Here is an 18220-nt window from a genome sequence, read left to right as displayed (position 1 = left end):
CACGAATAACTGCGGTGTGCATTCATAAGAAAGATGTAGGAAGAGGGGTGGTGGTGGATTTCGAACGACTAGAGAAGTCATTTCTTAATTAGGCACAGCGCAGCTCAAGCATCGTGGCGATGGAAAAAACGAGTGGCTCCTGATCTATTTTGCACTCATATCTCTACAGTGTAGGGTTATCTCGTGCTAAAAGATACTCAGACTCCATCCCGACCCTGAATGGCCAGTGATATTGTGTGTAACTGTTGGTGTGAGGATGGAGCCCATCGGCGTCGCTTTCCATCTTAGAGACGTGTTAACCATACCTTTATCAGGCCACAGACCATCAAGTACTTCCCAGAATAATCATCTTCCTCAGATTCTCTGGTTATCGGAAGCCAGTCTTGCACATTGCGCTGAGTATGTTTGCGGAGTGGAAGAGTAGTCTGCTAGCCTTGAAGATAGAAATGGATCACATTATTCTTCGCATGAACCTCTGCGCAACGGGTTGGCAAGACCATGCTACTAAATAAGTACTATGAATTCTGTCCCATATTACCGATCGCTGGGGACTAAACTTGGAATATGAGAGATACATCTTTTCCTACTTGGGCCGCCACCATCGCCGATGCGAGAGCCAAAAATATATCAACTGATCCTCGGTTTAGCCGGATCGTATCAATATCTATTGGTTTTGGCCAAAAGCTGTATCGGTCCATACATCCTCATGATTCCACATAACTTCATGCGTAGCAGAGCATGTCGTGCTGTGGTGTATTACCAAATCCTAGTTGTGGCGAAGCCCACGTGAGTGGCCTATATATATATACTGAACTGGAGTGGTGCTCCTAGGCCATATTCCCCAAGTATCACAACCTCAGCCAACGCAGTTCTCCTCGTCAGTGCCGACGAATTGAACGTATATTGTTCGTGTGGTAAAAATAGACGTGTAAATCGACGGTCGCCAAACCGAATAGTTGTAAAATGAAGGCAAAAAGTGCGATGGGTGTATTAAATTCTACGGAAAAGAAGGAAATTAAATAAGTGAAACGCGAAAAAGCACAGCCACTATTTCTCAGCCACAATTCTATACCACGTCCCACCAGCCCGAGCTCAATACCTATTGGTGTGGAGATACATAGCCTACATACAGCCTTGTACAGAAATATCTGCTCTTAATATAATTGCATTCAGTTGCTCTGCATCGTGTAACACTGTGCTGCCTAAGCTGATAGACCAAACATGCACGTGTTGAAGATCCATGTGACGTGCTGCTAATCAGATCGGTAAATTTGTGTCTAGGGACGCTAGGCTGTGCTGCCGCTACTATTGAAAGTGCAGATCAGCGCTGCCGTACCTGGTGGTAAGAGTGGTCGATCGCGTTGTGTTACCCAAACTGCAGAGCTCTGCCCGTTTCATGTGTAGCTGTCGGCTCTTATTCTAGCCAATAGGAACACGAGAACGGGATGCTCAGTCAATTTAGAATCAAGGATGTAACCCGGCCGTGTTATGCTTCAGCCTTGCCGCATTCGAGCTGTATGGTGAAGAGAGGGGTGTGACTGGTCAGCTTGAAGGAGCCGTCAGCTTGGAGGAGTAGTCAGCCTATTCCGCTATCCTCCAGTCAAGAGAGAATAACTGTTCCGGATACTACCGAGCGTAACTAGGTAGCTGAAACATTGGCGAGGTTCAATCACGGTGTTCTGTAGAATATCTGTAATTATTTGTAATCAACTTTTCTCAGCAAACATAAAACGTTGCTTACTTACTTCCTTTACACTGCCTGTCCTGCCTTGCCTGGTGGTTGCTATCAACGTCGCCTATGTGGACAGCCATCAGTTCCTAGTTGCAATCTACCACTACGCTGCATTATGAGTTCGGAGGCAGTTTCAACTTCGCAGTACCCTGTTTATATAGGACTTTGGACGAACTGGTCCTATGGCAAGGTTTTTGGGTCTACCTTGACCCTGACTAGGTCAGACGGGAACCTTCTCATTGCATTTATCGCAATGTTCCTCACCATAATTGTCTCTCACCTTTGGGCCATTGCATGCTTCGCTATTCATTTATGGTTCTCGTCGCCGAAGTCCCGTGATCTCCTTCATCATCAACGACAAGCAGTGCTGCGCAATAATGGCGGTCCTCTTAATACAGCATGGATCCTTATCCAGATTATCTGGATTTGGCGTCACTTGGGCGCAATACGGCGAATTGGTCCGCTCGTGACATTCACTCTTTTGCTGTCTTCGGCATTGGCGGTTGCTACAGCATTTTCAGCCCGCATAGCCATCGGGAATGAGGTTCTCCTAACAGGAGATAGGTGTGCACTAATTGGCACCACTAATTTGACGACTCAACTGAACACAGTCAATATATGGATGGGGAGGGAAATAACAACGTCTGCAAGCTATGCGCAACAATGCTACTCAGCAGTCAGAGCATCAAAGCTTTCATTCGGATGCGAAAACAGTATTTTCGTCAGGCAGGAGTTACGAACAAAAGTGGATACTAATGCGGTCTGTCCGTTTGCGAATTCTTTATGCCGCAGCAAAGACTCCAATATCCTGATTGACTCTGGCCCAATTGACAGCCATTCTGATCTGGGCCTGAATGCACCGCAGGATGAAAGATTTTCTTTCCGTGTCGTCCTCCACTGTGCACCATTAGTTACCGAGGGCTACAGGTCAACATTGAACATATCCGGTGATCGTTCTTTTGCGAGATATTTCTACGGAGAGCCGCTCCTGTCGTTTCGGCCTTCTGAATACACTCCTGTCAATGTCACATACGAATACCCAGACGACTTTGTGACAAGGATCAACATAACTGGCTTGAACTATGCTTGGTCTGATTACACACTATCGTATGTTTCTGGTAGAAGTTATGATTTGAGTCACTGTTTTTCTGGAAGGCTGACCGGCGAGCAGAGCACTGCTAGCTTATGTAACGAATGGAACAACCGTTACTGATGGGTACTCAGACTTCAAGCCCATTACAGATCTCCAAAGGCATGACGCAGATACAACGCTGATGTTCCTTTCAACAAATTCTGTCGGATTTGTGCAGAATACGGCGGACATCTGGTATAACGCGTCTCAGAGTACACCACCGGAGGAAGTATCACCCGAAGAGCTTTCCGATCCAACTTTTGTACCGTGGTCCCACCAGAGCGAACCAGCATCGCCTCTCGCCTGTGCTCGCCAGGAACAGTACTGCACCTCGGGAGGCGGGAACTGCACGCCTCTTAGCAGCTCCCACGATGCAAAACTAGCCGCCCAATCCCTCTTTCGAGATACGGACCAATATCAGAGATGGAAATGGATCACTACTGCTACCAAGCAGATCACTGCGGACGAGGTGTACGTCATAGGTGCTCTCAGAAGTCAGGCCCTTGCGTCACGATTTAACTTCCTGGGCGGCGTTCAGGGAGCTATTCCGGACAACCAATGGCAGTTAGATGTACAGTACTGGCATGCCGTGCAGCTGGCTACCATGCAGAAAGCGGTGGTTGACGTTGCCATCGGCCCTTTGCCAGACGAGGAAGCCGAAATCATGGTAGGACCAAGCAATCCTTTACAACAAACACTCTGCAAAAGCCAGGTATGGAACTACCCTGCTTCAGGTTTAATAGGATCGACTAATAAAATTCTCTGTACATATAGAAGATTAACAGCACCGCTCATGTCTCGTTCAGTGTGTTCGGACTTAGCTTCGTCGGAGTATTTGGGCTACTTGTAATAATTGCTTCTATGTCTCTAGAGTCTATGCACAGGTTCATACGGAGAAAGTGGAAGCTCAGCTTACATGCACAGTTGGAATGGGGTATTAACAGCACATTGCAACTACAGCGACTTGCACACGAAGAATTAGGAATCCAGCCGTGGTCGCGTTGTGATGGGCCAATACCTTGCCTAGAATCCAGCGCCCGTTTAGCTCGCCTAGATATCTCCGACGCGAAACATCCAAAGTTCATCGCCGAAACCCTGATTCAAGAGAAGTCATACACGGATGCAGCGTCTCTCAGTTCGCAACCAGCACATCAGACCAGTACAAAGGAATCATTTCGAGAGAGCTCGCCCACAGCAAGTCTATCTCAGAGGAAAGAGAGTGATGGTGACATAAGATCAATGTAATATGGCATTGTGGATATTTTCGGTTCAGGTTGGCTCTGATGCGAACAATGAAATAGAAATTGTAGAGGGGGCAAACATAAGACGCCGGGTCGCCTCACACTACCTTAGTCAACCTGAGCCATCGAATGCTTCTCTGAACAACCCTAAATATAACGCAATTTGACGTCACCTCTGTGCTTGACCTATCTAAAGCTAGAAGCATCTTGACTGGTGTGTGCTTCTGTTGAATATGGTTTGCGTCCATAAACGACCCAACTAGCATTCCGTATCAGCGGAAAGAGATTTTGTGGAGGGTTTGGCGATGAAATGATAGACTTACAATGTTGCATACGGGTGGTTTTTGCAGTTCCTCAGATACTCCTGAGTCTCTTTAATAAGGCTCTCGATGCCAGCGGGGGTATAGCCCGCTTGACTTAACATCTTCCAACCTGTGCTTCGAACACCATCCATCATGTTCTTAAGTTGCCATAGACCAACTTCCTTCAGCTTCTTGTCTTTTGGCCATGGATTGCAAGGTAATACAAACGGCCGTTGCTGCACATCAACAACTGGATAAATAAGGAGCAGCTTAGTACACAATGTCATAGCTTTAGTCAATAAGACTTACATCCAGTCTCTTCCAGCCATTGCTTGTAATTTCTGGGCACCAAGATATCTCGCCCACTATTGGCTGCCCCTTGTACGCATCCCTTGCACCACTGGTCCAAGGGTGACCCTGTCCTCGGTCAGCGTTTTGGGCATATCGATAAAGGGCATGTCACACACCTTCCCAATTAGCATCATCGGCCGTGATATCGAAAGTGGCATCCTGAAATTCTATCCACCCACCAGGGCTCATGTTGTCGAAGGCTGATTTCATCACCGTACGAGGGTCATCGAAACATGTACAAACCATCCTCAAATGTACGTAGTCAAACATTATGCGATGTTCGCAGGGTAATGTACAGTTGATTCCTTGGGGATGTGGAGCTGGGAAGACCCATTCAGCCTCAGAGTCGTCTTTCTGAAATACGCAATTCGGTACTCTTGGATCCGGTTGGATTGCACTCAGGTCCGTCCCAATTACGAACGACGAGGGGAATCTCTCGGCAAACTCCAGGGCCCAAATGCCCGTTCCGGTCGCTACATCGAGTACAAAAGCAGGGACAGTGGTCATTGGGGCCAAGCCGAACCATCCATCTAACATGAGCGTGAACATGTGGTGTTGGAGGTCAAGGCGATCCTGTTCAGCCTGGAGCATTGACGTCATTGACAGTTTCATATCAAGGACTGAGGAGGCAACTCACAGCGTCGTTTGGGAGGAAATATTTCCCACTTTTGTATCCATGGTAAAGTCTTCCCGAGTCTCCCAGAACTGAGTCGGGATCAACGACCGAATTGCCATCTGGAGTCCGGCCTAACGACGCGTTGATGAGTTCGTTGGCCTGAGCGGCAAAACTGTGATCAGAATTTGTAGGAACAGGAAAAACCATGGTGTATTCGGGGTCTTCGTAAGTCGGGTCTACCAGCGGCATCGTTTCACTATACAAGTGAGACGGTGGCTGGACCATAGTTTGGGCCGAGGATTGTAATTGTGACGGCCAAGTCGAAATACCGCCAAGTGAGTCGGTTAATGGCATACCCACTGTGTCATGGAATGAAGAAGAGTCGCCATAGTCAAGTTGTGGCAAGGCTGAGTCGATTATCTCGCTCTTGAATTCTGCCTCTTCTGAGATCTGATGGGTTGGGTGCCTCCCGTCCCACGCTCCTGCTTGGCTCTCCTGACCCATGACTCAAACCGAGATTACGTATGAATTCATAGGGCTCCAGAAGCTGACAAGCTATAGTGGGCAGTAAGAGATGGTGAGATGGGACTCTGTAGGTTTAAATGATCAAGCGGCGTTGAAGTAATTATGGGGTTAGTGAAATGGAGGGCGGGGTTTTAACTGCACTGGAGTCGGGCCGGCGCACGTCCTAGGTGGACAGCAATGGCCACTCACGTCAGTAGCATACGCGCTGCAGCCCCTTGTCAACTCTGTTCCAGTGTGTCGGTAAGACCAGAACGAATCAGCCCAGGAAGAATGGCCGGGGCATATTTTCCACAGTAGACCGCAGCAACTCTCCTAAGATGTGAAACATCCCAAATCCGCATTCTGAGAGTGGCGGATTTCCAGACCTGTTACAGTTGCTTGTTCAAGGATATGCCGTGCATGACCAAAATGCCTGCATAGTGACAACAAATCAGTGAGACTTCCTTATAGAGGGGCATAGTATGTGGCAGCTGCCGATGTCACTACGCGACGCCATTCAAGTCAAGATTACGAGTACGTGAAATCAATAGCCAACACCAACTGTATTGATAGGTCCTTCCGCTCCAGAGAAAGAGATCGGTGAAACAACGGAGTTCGGCTCTCATCAGATATCCTGCTAGATGACGGAGCCTTGGAAGATACACATTACCGATGGAATTGCTAAGATCTCTACTCGAGGCGAAGCAGCCTCTCTGCTTTTCCCATACAAAACATTATTTCTTTGCTTTTCGTCGAACAACGTCTCATGTCCCTCTTCCGTCCGATCCGCTAGGATAATAACAAATTTCTCAGGAGCAAAGAGGCAGTTTCTTCCGTAAATCAATCTTTGTTCTCCGCCAATTACTAGAGTCCTAGGAAGCCCGTGACTCTGATATGGCAATATGAACCCAGCCATGTCAACGGTGAGTCCCTCCAGCAGTAAACGTCGAAATTCATCTCTCTACCTTTCTCCAGTTTTGGGTATAGTGTAATATGCGCGAATTCAATCTAACATAGATGGCAAGGTACAACCGCATGACGACATGATAAATGTGATTTAGAAAAACTTCGCGACCATTCCTAACAGGAGTAGGTATGTTACAGCACGGGTCCCGTCGACCATGAATTTCATCATGCTACGAGGTGATTTTTTCAATTGGCTTGACCGTCTACACTTGAGCCCTGGCAGCAAGAATGTAGAAGCTAATAGCGTGTATGAAAAGGATGGCGTCGCGTGAGTTGAATTTCTCGAAGTTCGGGCCCAATAACTTCTCGGCATGCTCTTGGTGGCAAACTCATCGCGATGCCCTGAACCTGGATCTGTGTCTTTGGCAAACACGTCTTTGCCACTCGCTTGGTTGGAGTAAATTACAGGCAACTAACATTGGCATAGACCATGCGACCACAGAGTTCCAGTAACTGACGTCGTTGTCATGAGCATTACTGCTATCATTGGCAAAAACTGAGTAAATATACAAAAGCCGCCTGGACATGGATTATATGCTTGTTACCAGGATGCAGCCGACTGTCGCTCAAACACCGTAATAGTCCCTCATTTCAGAAGTAGTTCAAGGTCTCAGACAAAGTTTGGATAGAAATAAAATTGTAGATTGTGAACGTGACTTCCCCTCGACAATCAGTCACCATGGAAACTTCAAGTTCAGGAGAGCCTCACTACATGCCCAGTCGATAGGATTCAAATATCAAATACAGTTAGAGAGACTTGACTTGCCTTGAACAAGATTCCTAATGTGATTGCACCAAATTGGACTAATAGTCAAACTACTTCAGCAATACGCGAGATTCTATCACTGCAGAACAACCCCAAATACCAACCATACAGACTTGAAAAATGGATGGACAAATGCTGATATTGCTTTCGCTCACCGAATGCGAGACCTTAAGGCTCTGACATGGCTGCATCTGAACCTGGTCTAGAAGTGGACGACGACGAGATAGCCATCGTATTGTTAACCAATCATTGTCGCAACTAAGATTACCAAGCTCATGGGCTAGCTTGCGGGACAGGGGTACGTGAGACACTTGGCTGAGATTCTGCCCTAAATAAGGCCCATAACATAAATCTTATTGGACCCCAATCCCAGGTCCTGGCAGCTGAAGTCTAGATGCATATCAACATCAAGGGGTCCGTCATTTTGGTAGTTTGGGGGCCACAAACAGGATTCACGGGTGATATGTATCAGTTAACACCATGATTGCACTTTCCCCCGACTCTCTTCTTCTGGGCTCTCAAAATCGTCTTTGCAAGAGCGCGAGGTGATCGAACCCATCTAGAGGAAGAATGGCGCATCACAAGTCATCAGGAGGACCGACGTCGGCCGATCATTCATTGGGAACTTATCACCACGATGCAGCCCAGCGCCAGCGATGGGACGACCTTGGTACCCCAAAAGAATCCATCAGCAGTAGCCCCGCTGACAAGTCCGCAAACTGCCAGGCAACACAGTCAGAATTTCCGACTGCTGGCGATCCGTCAGCTGTGAGCTCAGAGCCCGTGAAGCAGTCTAGTCAGAAGAGATGGTGGCAATGGAGCAAGGCCGCCGAACACAAACTCCTGGATAACCTGAACGATCAGTTCAGCGGAAAACGTGGCTGGAATGGTCACTTCTACTACAAGCCGCGGAAGCCGGATCAAGAGCACCAAGATCATACGGCTCTGGGCGATGCTGACTACGGCGGATCTTTGAAAAAGGATGATGAGGGGAAGTTTGAGTACCTCAATCAATTTGGACAGAAGAGCTCCAAGTACAGCGATGTCTCCGTCTATCTTTCTCCGACCAACTTCATCCCGAAACGCCTCGTCGTACAGTCGACGGACTACGTCCTACGGAATAAGCTTGCAACAGGCGACTGGAGAAGGAGACAGGTGAATGGAGATGTTCCAACTGTCCTGGCCATATCAGAATGGGCACTAGGGCCATTCGGTCAAAAGGCATGGTGGCATAAAGTTGACGGTTCCTTGCGCCTTCTTGTTGTGTGTGTGCCGCTACAGATCTGCCTCGCCTGGCCCGGTGCCAGCTCGTGGAAAGACGAAGACACCATTGACACGTATACCGACTTCCCTGGATACCACTGGCAGTGGGCCAAACATGCCATTAACCCCCTCGACCAGAAGCCAGTGGCCGACAGGCCCATTGTCGCCCCCCAGCTCCCTTCTAGCCGCCAAAGGCTGATCCGACCCAGACAGCTTGTTGTCCAACAAGACGACGGTAGTTGGAAAGTTGATGCTAATGCACCTGCAAGTATGAGGTACATTTTCGTCAGCTTCGCTGACAAAGCGTTTGCTTCATCGAGCGGCCGGAAGTTGATACAGCAGATGGCTGCGAGCGCCGCGCGCGACGCCGGGTGCAAGGCCTATTGGCTGGATTTCCTGTGCAGAGCTGAGAACAATGGCGACTTGCTTGATTCAGATGTATATCGGATGTGCGATGTTATCCGGGGCTGCAAGCGAGTCGTGGTCATGCTCCCCGATGCTCGAGTCGAGAGCAAGAGGATTTGGGGCTCGCGCATGTGGACTTTACCTGAAGCCCTCCTGGCGCCCGGCAATCGTTGCTATTTCTGTACGCCCGACGGCGAGGGCCATCGAATCGAGGAACTATCTCTTGTTGAGATGACGTCCGAGGTCTGGGAAGACCCCATTGACTCAGAGAGCGACGGTGGCTCAACACGTCTGCTTGCGGAACATTATGCCAACTTGCTGACGCTCAGTAGGCTTGAGCTGTTCGCAACCGCCCTCGATGCACTGGGTCATCGGTCCGAGAAGAACTACAAGTTCTATACTCCCAACGACGTAACCTACGCCTTGATGGGCCTGCTTCACTATCGAATTGAGCGAGATAATACAGACACTGAGTTCCAGTCTCTAGCCCAGCTTTCACTGGGCAATGATAGCGACAGAATTGTCGAACGCATGATTTCACTTTATCCTCACCCTAATCTCGGTCCATTCAAACCATTCCGCACTCTGGCACGACCGGATCTCTTTCATACACACCTTTGGGACATTGAGCCCTCATGCCAAGTTGTAGGTGTGGCTCATGAGAACAACACCGTACTGCTGGATAACTGTCGTGCTATGCACATACGCTGGAAGGGATTCCCACGCCCGGTCGTCGCTCGCGATGTCGGCTTTCGGCGCCTGATGGCCGCCATGTTCGTCACCGCCGGCACGTGGTGGTTTGTGCAGGGCATTGCGTTGGCGGTCTACTACGCGCCATTCATCTCAACTGAGAATGCAGAACAGAAGGTCATTACCATCATCAAATGGATGGTTGCAGGTTTTGTGTTCGTTGCAGTGACTTTGAGCGTGACCGGGCCATTCTCGGTGCGCCGTCTCTACGGTGGCCAGGTGCTGCAGAGCACGAGCAACCTAGTTGCCTTTGAAGGCGTCATGCCCATCTCGAAACTTGAATGCCTCGTCTTCGGCAACAACAGTTCGCGGCTGTCATATGAGGCTTCATCAACACCATTCAGTCAGTATTATAGACACCACAGCCGCCGGGTTGGATTTGAACCCGATTGGATTCGAGACGAGCGGCCTGATCTGGTAGAGGCCAATCTACCCAAGGGTCACAAGCTGTTCACGCTGGTTGACACCGGGGAGCTGAGCGTGAGCATATTCAGCGCTGAACGCCCGCCGACTGTCGCACTTCTGTGCGGTCGCGAGGGAGGCATGTTGAGAGCCGTATTGTGCAGCTGGCAGTTCGAAAACGACTGTCTATATAAGGAGACGGTAGTGCGCATGCCGAGCAATGTTTGGAATGCCGCCACGCCCAAGGGCTGGCTCAAAATCTGCCTCGGGACCATGGACCAGGAAAGGGAGGCGGAAAGGACCGTCAAACTTGAGAGAATGAGGAAGGAGAAGGATATAGACCGTTCGTCATGTTAGCAGACAACGATCCACACAATCACCGTGCACGGCCGCAACCATGAGCATAGTACGTACTACCTACTTAATTAATTACTTGTTTTCAAATTTAGAATTACATCGCAAGATACCGTTGCGGGTTATAAAACCTGGTAGCTACTGTGCTACGCGGTTGGTCGAAGGCCAAGGCACTCATCAGTTCTCGAGCTGCACTTCCGTACAAGCCTGCGCCGTGGAAGAATTCCAGTGGTCCGTCACGTTCCTCGACTTTTCTTGTACCGTACCATGGCTCAATGGTTAGGGCTGGAGGGAATCCCAGCCGCCAGGGATTTCACTGCAGATGCTTGGCACTAAATCCTTCGATGCAACATTAATTCAATTGGTAACGATTATCCTGCTTACCGACGGTTAGGGCCTGGTTGAGGCTTTGCACCGCTGTCGCAACGTGCGCAACCCCTGGTCACCGATCCTGCGGGCAGTGCCAGTAAAGGTACCGGACCCATCAGCGCGGCGATTGCCTGCCACAGCCCCAGATTATGATTTGACGCTGATGTCAATATCCACCCCAAAGTCATATTCCATGTTGAAAGCCAATTGCTCGCTACTAGAGGCATGGAGACGTCGGTGCGGCTATAGGTCTGCGGCCTTTGGTGCACATGCGACATACAACGAAGTGATAAACGCCAGTGTACAGGCTGGCCAGAATCAGGGGAAAACTAGCTGCCCCCAACCACCTAACCGCCAGAACCTACGACGGGCCAGCACCCATGGAAGGCTAGCCATGATATTGGCGATACACCAGTAGCATGTGGGGTCCAGCTGAGCGGCACAGATGCAATCGATGATGATCATATCATGGCGCTATCATCGAGAGCTCCGCGCATGACCAATTTGTCTACGATGCGACGTGCGCTTATGCACGTCTGCGGCGGTTACCAAGGATTCGTGGCGTCGCCCTTTGAATCTGCCGTGCATGCTTCCAACACCGCGTTTCGGCCATGCCCAGTCAGGCCAGTCTTTCCATTGAACTATGTCGTGTCTTCGAGACTCTTGTTAACCTCATACTTACCCTTCTTTAGTAGCTGGACGAGCAGAGGCGGAACCTCCAACTAAGGCCATGTCGAATTACCATTCGAATGATGTGTATTCGGTGCCAGCAACGGCTCAAGTCCCCTCGGGCCTAGAGGTGGTCTCCCACGAGGACTATTCTGGGTTGCAGGCCGTGAACCCTGGACAACAAGACGCATCGCAGTTTACTTCAACATACCGGCACCCGTCTACGTCGCCGAGTAGCACGGCGTATGATGAGCTAAAGGCGCCGGGACTGCAGGCAAGCCTTCCGGGTTCAAATCAACAAGGGACGTGGCACTCGCAAGACCAATACGATATCGCGCCCGAGAAAGCCACCTACAGTGAACACCACACTGCGTCCGAATCGGTATGGGGGTCTCAAACTGCATACGACACTGCGCCCGAGACGCACTATGCGCCGACAAATGCAATGTCACAATATGTGGCCACCGCCGCAGCAGGGGCTCAGGATGCAGAGCGTGCGAGGAGGAGAAAAAGGAGAATTTTCTGCATAGGAACCACGATCTTCGTCGTCATTGTTCTTGGGGCCGTGCTCGGCGGTGTCCTCGGCAGCAGATCCGCACGCAATTCCACCAGTCCTTCGTCGAATTCCACGACGAGTGGCGCCTCTCCGACAGCTAGCGGCTCTGGGAGCACGAACACAGCTGCGGCCTCGCCAACATCGATAAAGAGCAATTCAAGGATGACGGTGTCCGGTTACAGAAACAGCAGAATGACAAACTTCACCCAGCGGTTGTTCTTCCAGGGGCAAGACAATGTCCTGCGCTATGTCGATAAAACCAGTGGGGGCTCCGGTTGGTCCGAACCTGTAGTACTGGATACTCTAGCATATGAGCCGATGACAGACGGTCCGTTGGCGTCTATTGCTATGATATCTGGCGGAGTTGACAATGTAAGCGGCAAGGCAAAGGTTAGACCAGCTAGCTGTGACACTGCTAACAGCCTATTAGCCGTTCTTTTCGGTTTTCTATCTCGACAAGGACTCCTACATTCGTCAGTGGTTCTTTGACCCAGATGAAGGATCATTGAAAGGGATAACGGGCGACATGAATGGCCAACCTCCGATAAAGGCCCAGAAAATAGCTGCCCACGATCCCTGGATCATAACCCAAGACCTTGACGATGGCCTCAGGGTTATTTACCACAGTGGCTCTTCCCCACCTTTCAACAATTACACAGTCAATATCACGGCTACCCCCGGTACAGGTCTTGTCTCACTCGACTCTCGCCAGCAACAGGCTGGCGGTGGAGGTTTCATCTATCGAGGGACTGACGGGAAGATGGCTACCTGGTTGGACCCCAAGATATATGCCGAAAACGTAACGGCATCGTGGCTCGATGCAACGTTATCATACGAAATTCCAGAAAAATCCCCGATCGGAGCATTCACTGTGACGAGGCCATACAACGCTGAGGACAAAGTCAACACCTATGTGTTATACCAGGATGATCACGGCGTGATCCAGGTCGTATGGCAGGACAGTAAAGCGGCATCCTGGAACGGGCCGCAAACGTTTGATGCGCTTTCCAACGCAGCTGCCGGCACGGATATTACTTGTCTCTCGCAGATAGCCTGGAGTGCGCAAAGCGTCTCGCTCTCGAGTCAGCAGGATATGAACTTGTGCTACTTCCAAGAGAAGGACACGAATAGAGTGAAGGAGGTGTGGTATAACGGAAAGGAATGGATCAATAATGGATATGTATCACTCCCGTAGAGAGTGTAGGGAGTGTTTGAGCAAAGTATATAATAAGGAACCGTAAATACACCCGATCTCATTTCAAACATCAAGATCAACTAGACTGTCACCAAAGTACATGCATGAGTACCTATTAATCTGAAGTTCAAGCGATCACATCTAATTTAGCACTGCGAGATTATGGCCAGCTAGTGCAAGCAAATGGACATTAATTCTCCAAGCTACCGAGAACGTTACAATAACCATCGATTTACATTAAGCTGAGCACTTTCCAACTATATACGATTGAATATAAGAGCCAGCTAATTTTTCATACCGCACAAGCACATATACTGTTTAGCTTGATGAATAGTAGAAGGGTCGCGGGAAGTCACGTGGTCCCGCCCACAAGCCCCATTCCCAAGCGGACCATAGCCGGGTTAGCTCCTTTACCGCGACCTTACTTCATTTCTCTTTTCACAGATCTCTTAACATGGTCCAGTTTATTGCAACCCCCCTACTAGTGCTTATCCTTACGAACTTTCTCTTTTGAACTAGTCACTTTACCATTGCATTCCCGAGTCACTTCACCATCTCTGGTCATCACCCAACTTCGCGTCCGGAATTTGCTCAAAACATCGTATCGAGTTCAATGCCGCGCCATAGTTGTTGAGGATGAGCAGTTCCAGTGTTTATAATCCACTTTGTGAAGGGTCAATACGTGTGTTGGACATACAGGCTCTTCCCGATGGCGCCAATCCTGATATTCTCATAACACGTATCAGAGTCGTTCCGCTAGGGGACAAGCATGGCTTTTGTACCCTTTCGTACGTCTGGGGCGACGAGACCAGCCCTATGCCGATACAATGTAACGGGCAGGTTATCAACGTTACTCGGAACTGTTGGGCAGCACTCCGACAGCTCCGTGACAGTTTTGGAAGTCTTACAATATGGGTCGACTCAATCTGCATCGACCAGAATAATAATGAGGAAAAAGAGATCCAGATAAGACTAATGGGTGCCATATACACCTCCGCTGAGGTTTGTTACATATGGATAGGCGATGGGAATAAGGAAACTGATAAGGCTATGGAGTATCTGGCCAACGGCGGTGTATCTTTCGGGTATCTCACAAATCGTGCTGTTAATGGGCCAAATACTACCACTGGCATACAAATGGAGCTATCGCTGGCTCTTCAATGGTGCAAAGGGGCCTATACCAATCACCAAAATGGCTATTTCAATGGTCTCGAAGATGTCCTCAACCGGCCCTGGATCTCGCGTCTATGGACTTTGCAGGAGGCGTTACTATCACAGGAAGCAGTCATCGTCTGTGGAAAGAAAGCAGTGCCCTGGTTGGCAATGGTCCACGCCATTGAGCAAATGAGCTTCGTGAGCTCGAAAGGATTCACTGGTTCACTCACGTTCCCGATAGGCTTGCTTCATTGGAGAAGGCTGCAGCTCTTCTGGTTACGCTATCATGGACGAGTGGGGTTGCAGAGAGGAGATGCACCTCAGACAATGGACAGGACTAACGAATGTAAGATGCTGTTACAGGTAGAGAAGCACATGCAGTCGCTCAACAAGGCCTGGGCATACTTCAGGTTTCTCTACTTCGGCCTATTCGCTTTGTGGCTCTGGATGATCGCCGCCCAGCTTTCCATTAAAGGGATTCCCGGGACCGTCCTTCTGCTCACCGAACTTTTTAGCGTGCTGAGAGGGTTCCAATTGATATTTTCTTCCCGCCGCCAACTCAGACTGAGCCTTCCAAATCGCGACAATGATGCAATTATCACGGAAGCTTTAACCCGACAGTGCCAAAAGCCGAAAGACAGATACTACGGTCTTCTTGGCGTTATCGGTGACGGCATGCGCTCGTTCCCAACGCCTATCACATTAAATTACTCAAGTAGCCTCAGCGACACTTACCACGAACTGTTCATCGATCTTCTTCACTACACGAAGTCATTGGATCTTCTCCTTTTCACATCGCATGACAAGTTCAGCGATTCCCCGTCATGGGTCATCGACTGGCGTTCCGCGTCCCAACGTTGGAGCAAAGCCCGATATTGGACACGGACTATATGGTGGGTGGCAGCTCGCGATTGGCCGCAATTCCGAGCATACAAGTACTCAGGTGCAACATTGGAATCGACATCTGTGTGGAACTTTCGCACCAGGAACCAACTTGTGGTCCACGGACGAGTCATCGGCGGCCTCGTTTGGTGCTCTGGGCAGATTGAAGCCATTAGTGACTTGTCAACGTCTAGGGAGCTGCTGGAAAATATCCAGTCCTTCCAAATACCTCTGACTTGCTTTGTGAGCCACTTTCAGAAGAAGGTGGCGCGGGCGTTGTCTCATTTTGTCGAAATCCACACCGACATCTGCGAAGGCCCAGCTTGGAAGGGTTGGTACCAGATTCTGGGGCAACCTACTGTGGACAAAGCTTATTCTATAGTTCACCAGCTAAGAAGCTGTGGGCGAAGGTGGCCGGCTTTTTATAATGCGTGGGATTTTCATCAGAGACTGTCATCCATTCTTTCGAGAGAAGAAATGATTTTAGCAAGCTGTAGCGCTACTGGCTATGCATCCGGTTATTCTGGAATTGGAATTGCCCCGAGGACTTTTAAGAGTGGAGACGTCGTGGCTCTCATATCGGGTATGTCTATGCCCGTTGTTCTTCGTCAAGGTCAAGGAGGTTACGAGTTTGTGGGCCCCATATTCCTACCCGGAACAATGGAAGGGGAGGTTTGGAAGAACATTGATGAAGACAATCTAGATGAGATAGTGCTGGTATAAATGCAATGTGAAGGTTTTCTTCCATCGCATCTACGCATCCTAGAGCCAATTTGGACCGGGTACTCTGGGAAGCCTTGGCACGTCTTTGCAAGCATTTGAAGGGGAAATAAAATTGGAAAAGTCGTAGTTAGTAGTAGACCTTTCGGAGCGGAGGAGAAGCTGGAGATTATATGCAGTCGAAAAAGATGCATAACATTGACGGGTGAATGCTTGGTCCTGTAGCGCATTAATCGGATGTGTGGTGCAACGGTCCATAGTTGGCGTCATCGTTATGTCATTGATCGTCTTACGCTACCCTCTATGTACAGATGGAGACCTATCCTCTGGTGCGCCTTGTGAGAGTCGACCGAAACCAGCCCATAGTGAGGTTCTACCCTTCAAAGTCGCAGCCATAACCTTTGATGTTGCAATTGTAAAGCCTAGGAAGCAGCTCCATCTAGGGCGCCTCAATGTCAATCCTAATTGCGGCATTGGTATCGTCAGAGCTAACTCCCTGGTATTCAACTTGAACCGGGAGGCCTGTGGTGGTAGGGATGCTCCACCATGAGTGGATGCTCTTGGCCCCTGTCCCCTTTTTCACAAGGTAGACGGCACCTTTCACGGTGACTTGCTCAAAGGCAGAGCCAGAGCCACCCTGGCTATTGAATAGCAAGACCGAACCCGAGTTAAGCGGGCCATTGCCATTGGTCGGCTCATCGGCCTTGAAGATGCGCCCAGAGGAGCTATGAGCAGGGTCGTGTCAGTCTGTCAGGTGGTTGACAAATCTACGGTAAGGAATGTACCTGTTGAATGTGAACTGCTGCTCGTATTCAAGTGCCGAGGACAAGATTTGTGCACCGCGGGATACCGTCGCTACGGTTGCTGGGTAGGGGGCCGACCCATCTTCGGGCACAATGGTAAGAAAGAAGGGTCCTGAGATAGCGGCGAGGGCGGAGGTGCTCAAAGTAAGAGCAGCCGCCAGAAGCCGGGTCGTTGATAAAAGCATTATGGTTTGTGATGTAAGAAGTTCTGAGGAAATTTGAACAATGATTGAAGTCCATTCATCATTCACGGTCAAACACTGCTGGCTTTATATATTACGACGATAGACAGCAAACTCAGAACATATCCTCCGGTGGGTTTGCGGTCCTCGAATCCGTGAGGGCGCTTGCCTTGCATGTTGGCTCTGGCCAGACCATTGGCCGCTCTCCACCCAGCAGCCCGGTCTGACGATGTGCCCGTCAGCGCGTCAGCCTCATGCAGGGGAAGCAGCCGAGCTTCCCGACCAGGATAGCGGGTTCGTTCGTCGGGTGCCTTATTGATCGTTCCCCGGCACTAGGCGATGAGCGACGGGCGGGCGATGTAACGCAATGTTGATAACAGCTACCGTGTGGGCCTCAGGCCGTTGCCGCTGTCTCCAATTTAAGGCTGGAGAAAGTAACGCTGCGGGTCTATCCGAATATTCGTGCAGGCGAATTTTTCAAGTAAAAGTGGATTTCTATTACGCGACACCTTTCAATGGCGGATTGTTATCAACTGGTCGACTTGCAGTGTCGGTAAACTCCAAGCTCACTTTTCTCACGCCACCCTGGCGAGCACCCCCTGTGTAGCCATGGTAGAACATTTCTCAGACATGCTGTGTAAGCTGATGGCTTTCACTATGTCCTATTGAGTGCTGGGACAAGCCTGATTTGTGATGCAGGCCTTGTTTTCTCCATTGGGGATCTCGGAGACTCATCCGACTCACCGACTGTATTCCCATCCGAGTTTGTGTGATGGGAGTCGCAGGCTCTGCCAAAGGCCCTAGCTGTGGCGTTGTAGATGTATGAAGTGGGCGCGCGCACATATGGGCTCACTTAATCATCCTTTGCCAAGCACCTTTCAATTTCACGAGCTTACATACATGCC

General features: G+C 49.8%; 6 protein-coding genes across 6 annotated transcripts; 4 read left to right on the top strand and 2 right to left on the bottom strand.

The window, feature by feature from the left end:
- Positions 1-2395: 2395 nt before the first annotated feature.
- Positions 2396-3685, top strand: JN550_002803 (uncharacterized protein; the record flags this gene model as incomplete). The annotated part of the gene is made up of 4 exons (XM_049314138.1): positions 2396-2445; positions 2525-2839; positions 2904-3531; positions 3671-3685. The coding sequence occupies 4 exons, from the start codon at positions 2396-2398 to the stop codon at positions 3683-3685; spliced, it is 1008 nt and encodes a 335-aa protein (XP_049175328.1).
- A 606-nt stretch (positions 3686-4291) lies between these two features.
- JN550_002802 (uncharacterized protein) lies at positions 4292-5878 on the bottom strand (the record flags this gene model as incomplete). The annotated part of the gene is made up of 5 exons (XM_049314137.1): positions 4292-4364; positions 4429-4657; positions 4717-4824; positions 4875-5340; positions 5396-5878. The coding sequence occupies 5 exons, from the start codon at positions 5876-5878 to the stop codon at positions 4292-4294; spliced, it is 1359 nt and encodes a 452-aa protein (XP_049175327.1).
- A 2302-nt stretch (positions 5879-8180) lies between these two features.
- Positions 8181-10787, top strand: JN550_002801 (uncharacterized protein; the record flags this gene model as incomplete). Its single annotated transcript, XM_049314136.1, has 1 exon — positions 8181-10787. One exon carries the CDS (start codon positions 8181-8183, stop codon positions 10785-10787), a length of 2607 nt encoding a protein of 868 aa, XP_049175326.1.
- A 977-nt stretch (positions 10788-11764) lies between these two features.
- On the top strand, positions 11765-13573 carry JN550_002800 (uncharacterized protein; the record flags this gene model as incomplete). The annotated part of the gene is made up of 3 exons (XM_049314135.1): positions 11765-11798; positions 11846-12750; positions 12809-13573. The coding sequence occupies 3 exons, from the start codon at positions 11765-11767 to the stop codon at positions 13571-13573; spliced, it is 1704 nt and encodes a 567-aa protein (XP_049175325.1).
- Positions 13574-14209: 636 nt separating this feature from the next.
- On the top strand, positions 14210-16333 carry JN550_002799 (uncharacterized protein; the record flags this gene model as incomplete). The annotated part of the gene is made up of 1 exon (XM_049314134.1): positions 14210-16333. The coding sequence occupies one exon, from the start codon at positions 14210-14212 to the stop codon at positions 16331-16333; it is 2124 nt and encodes a 707-aa protein (XP_049175324.1).
- A 436-nt stretch (positions 16334-16769) lies between these two features.
- On the bottom strand, positions 16770-17318 carry JN550_002798 (uncharacterized protein; the record flags this gene model as incomplete). The annotated part of the gene is made up of 2 exons (XM_049314133.1): positions 16770-17055; positions 17116-17318. 2 exons carry the CDS (start codon positions 17316-17318, stop codon positions 16770-16772), a joined length of 489 nt encoding a protein of 162 aa, XP_049175323.1.
- Between the last annotated feature and the right edge of the window lie 902 nt (positions 17319-18220).

Source organism: Neoarthrinium moseri (genome assembly GCF_022829205.1).
Source record: "Neoarthrinium moseri strain CBS 164.80 chromosome Unknown scaffold6_Wmoseri_CBS_16480, whole genome shotgun sequence".
Classification (NCBI taxonomy): Eukaryota; Fungi; Ascomycota; class Sordariomycetes; order Amphisphaeriales; family Apiosporaceae; genus Neoarthrinium; species Neoarthrinium moseri.
This window is presented reverse-complemented; position numbering and strand designations above follow the sequence as displayed.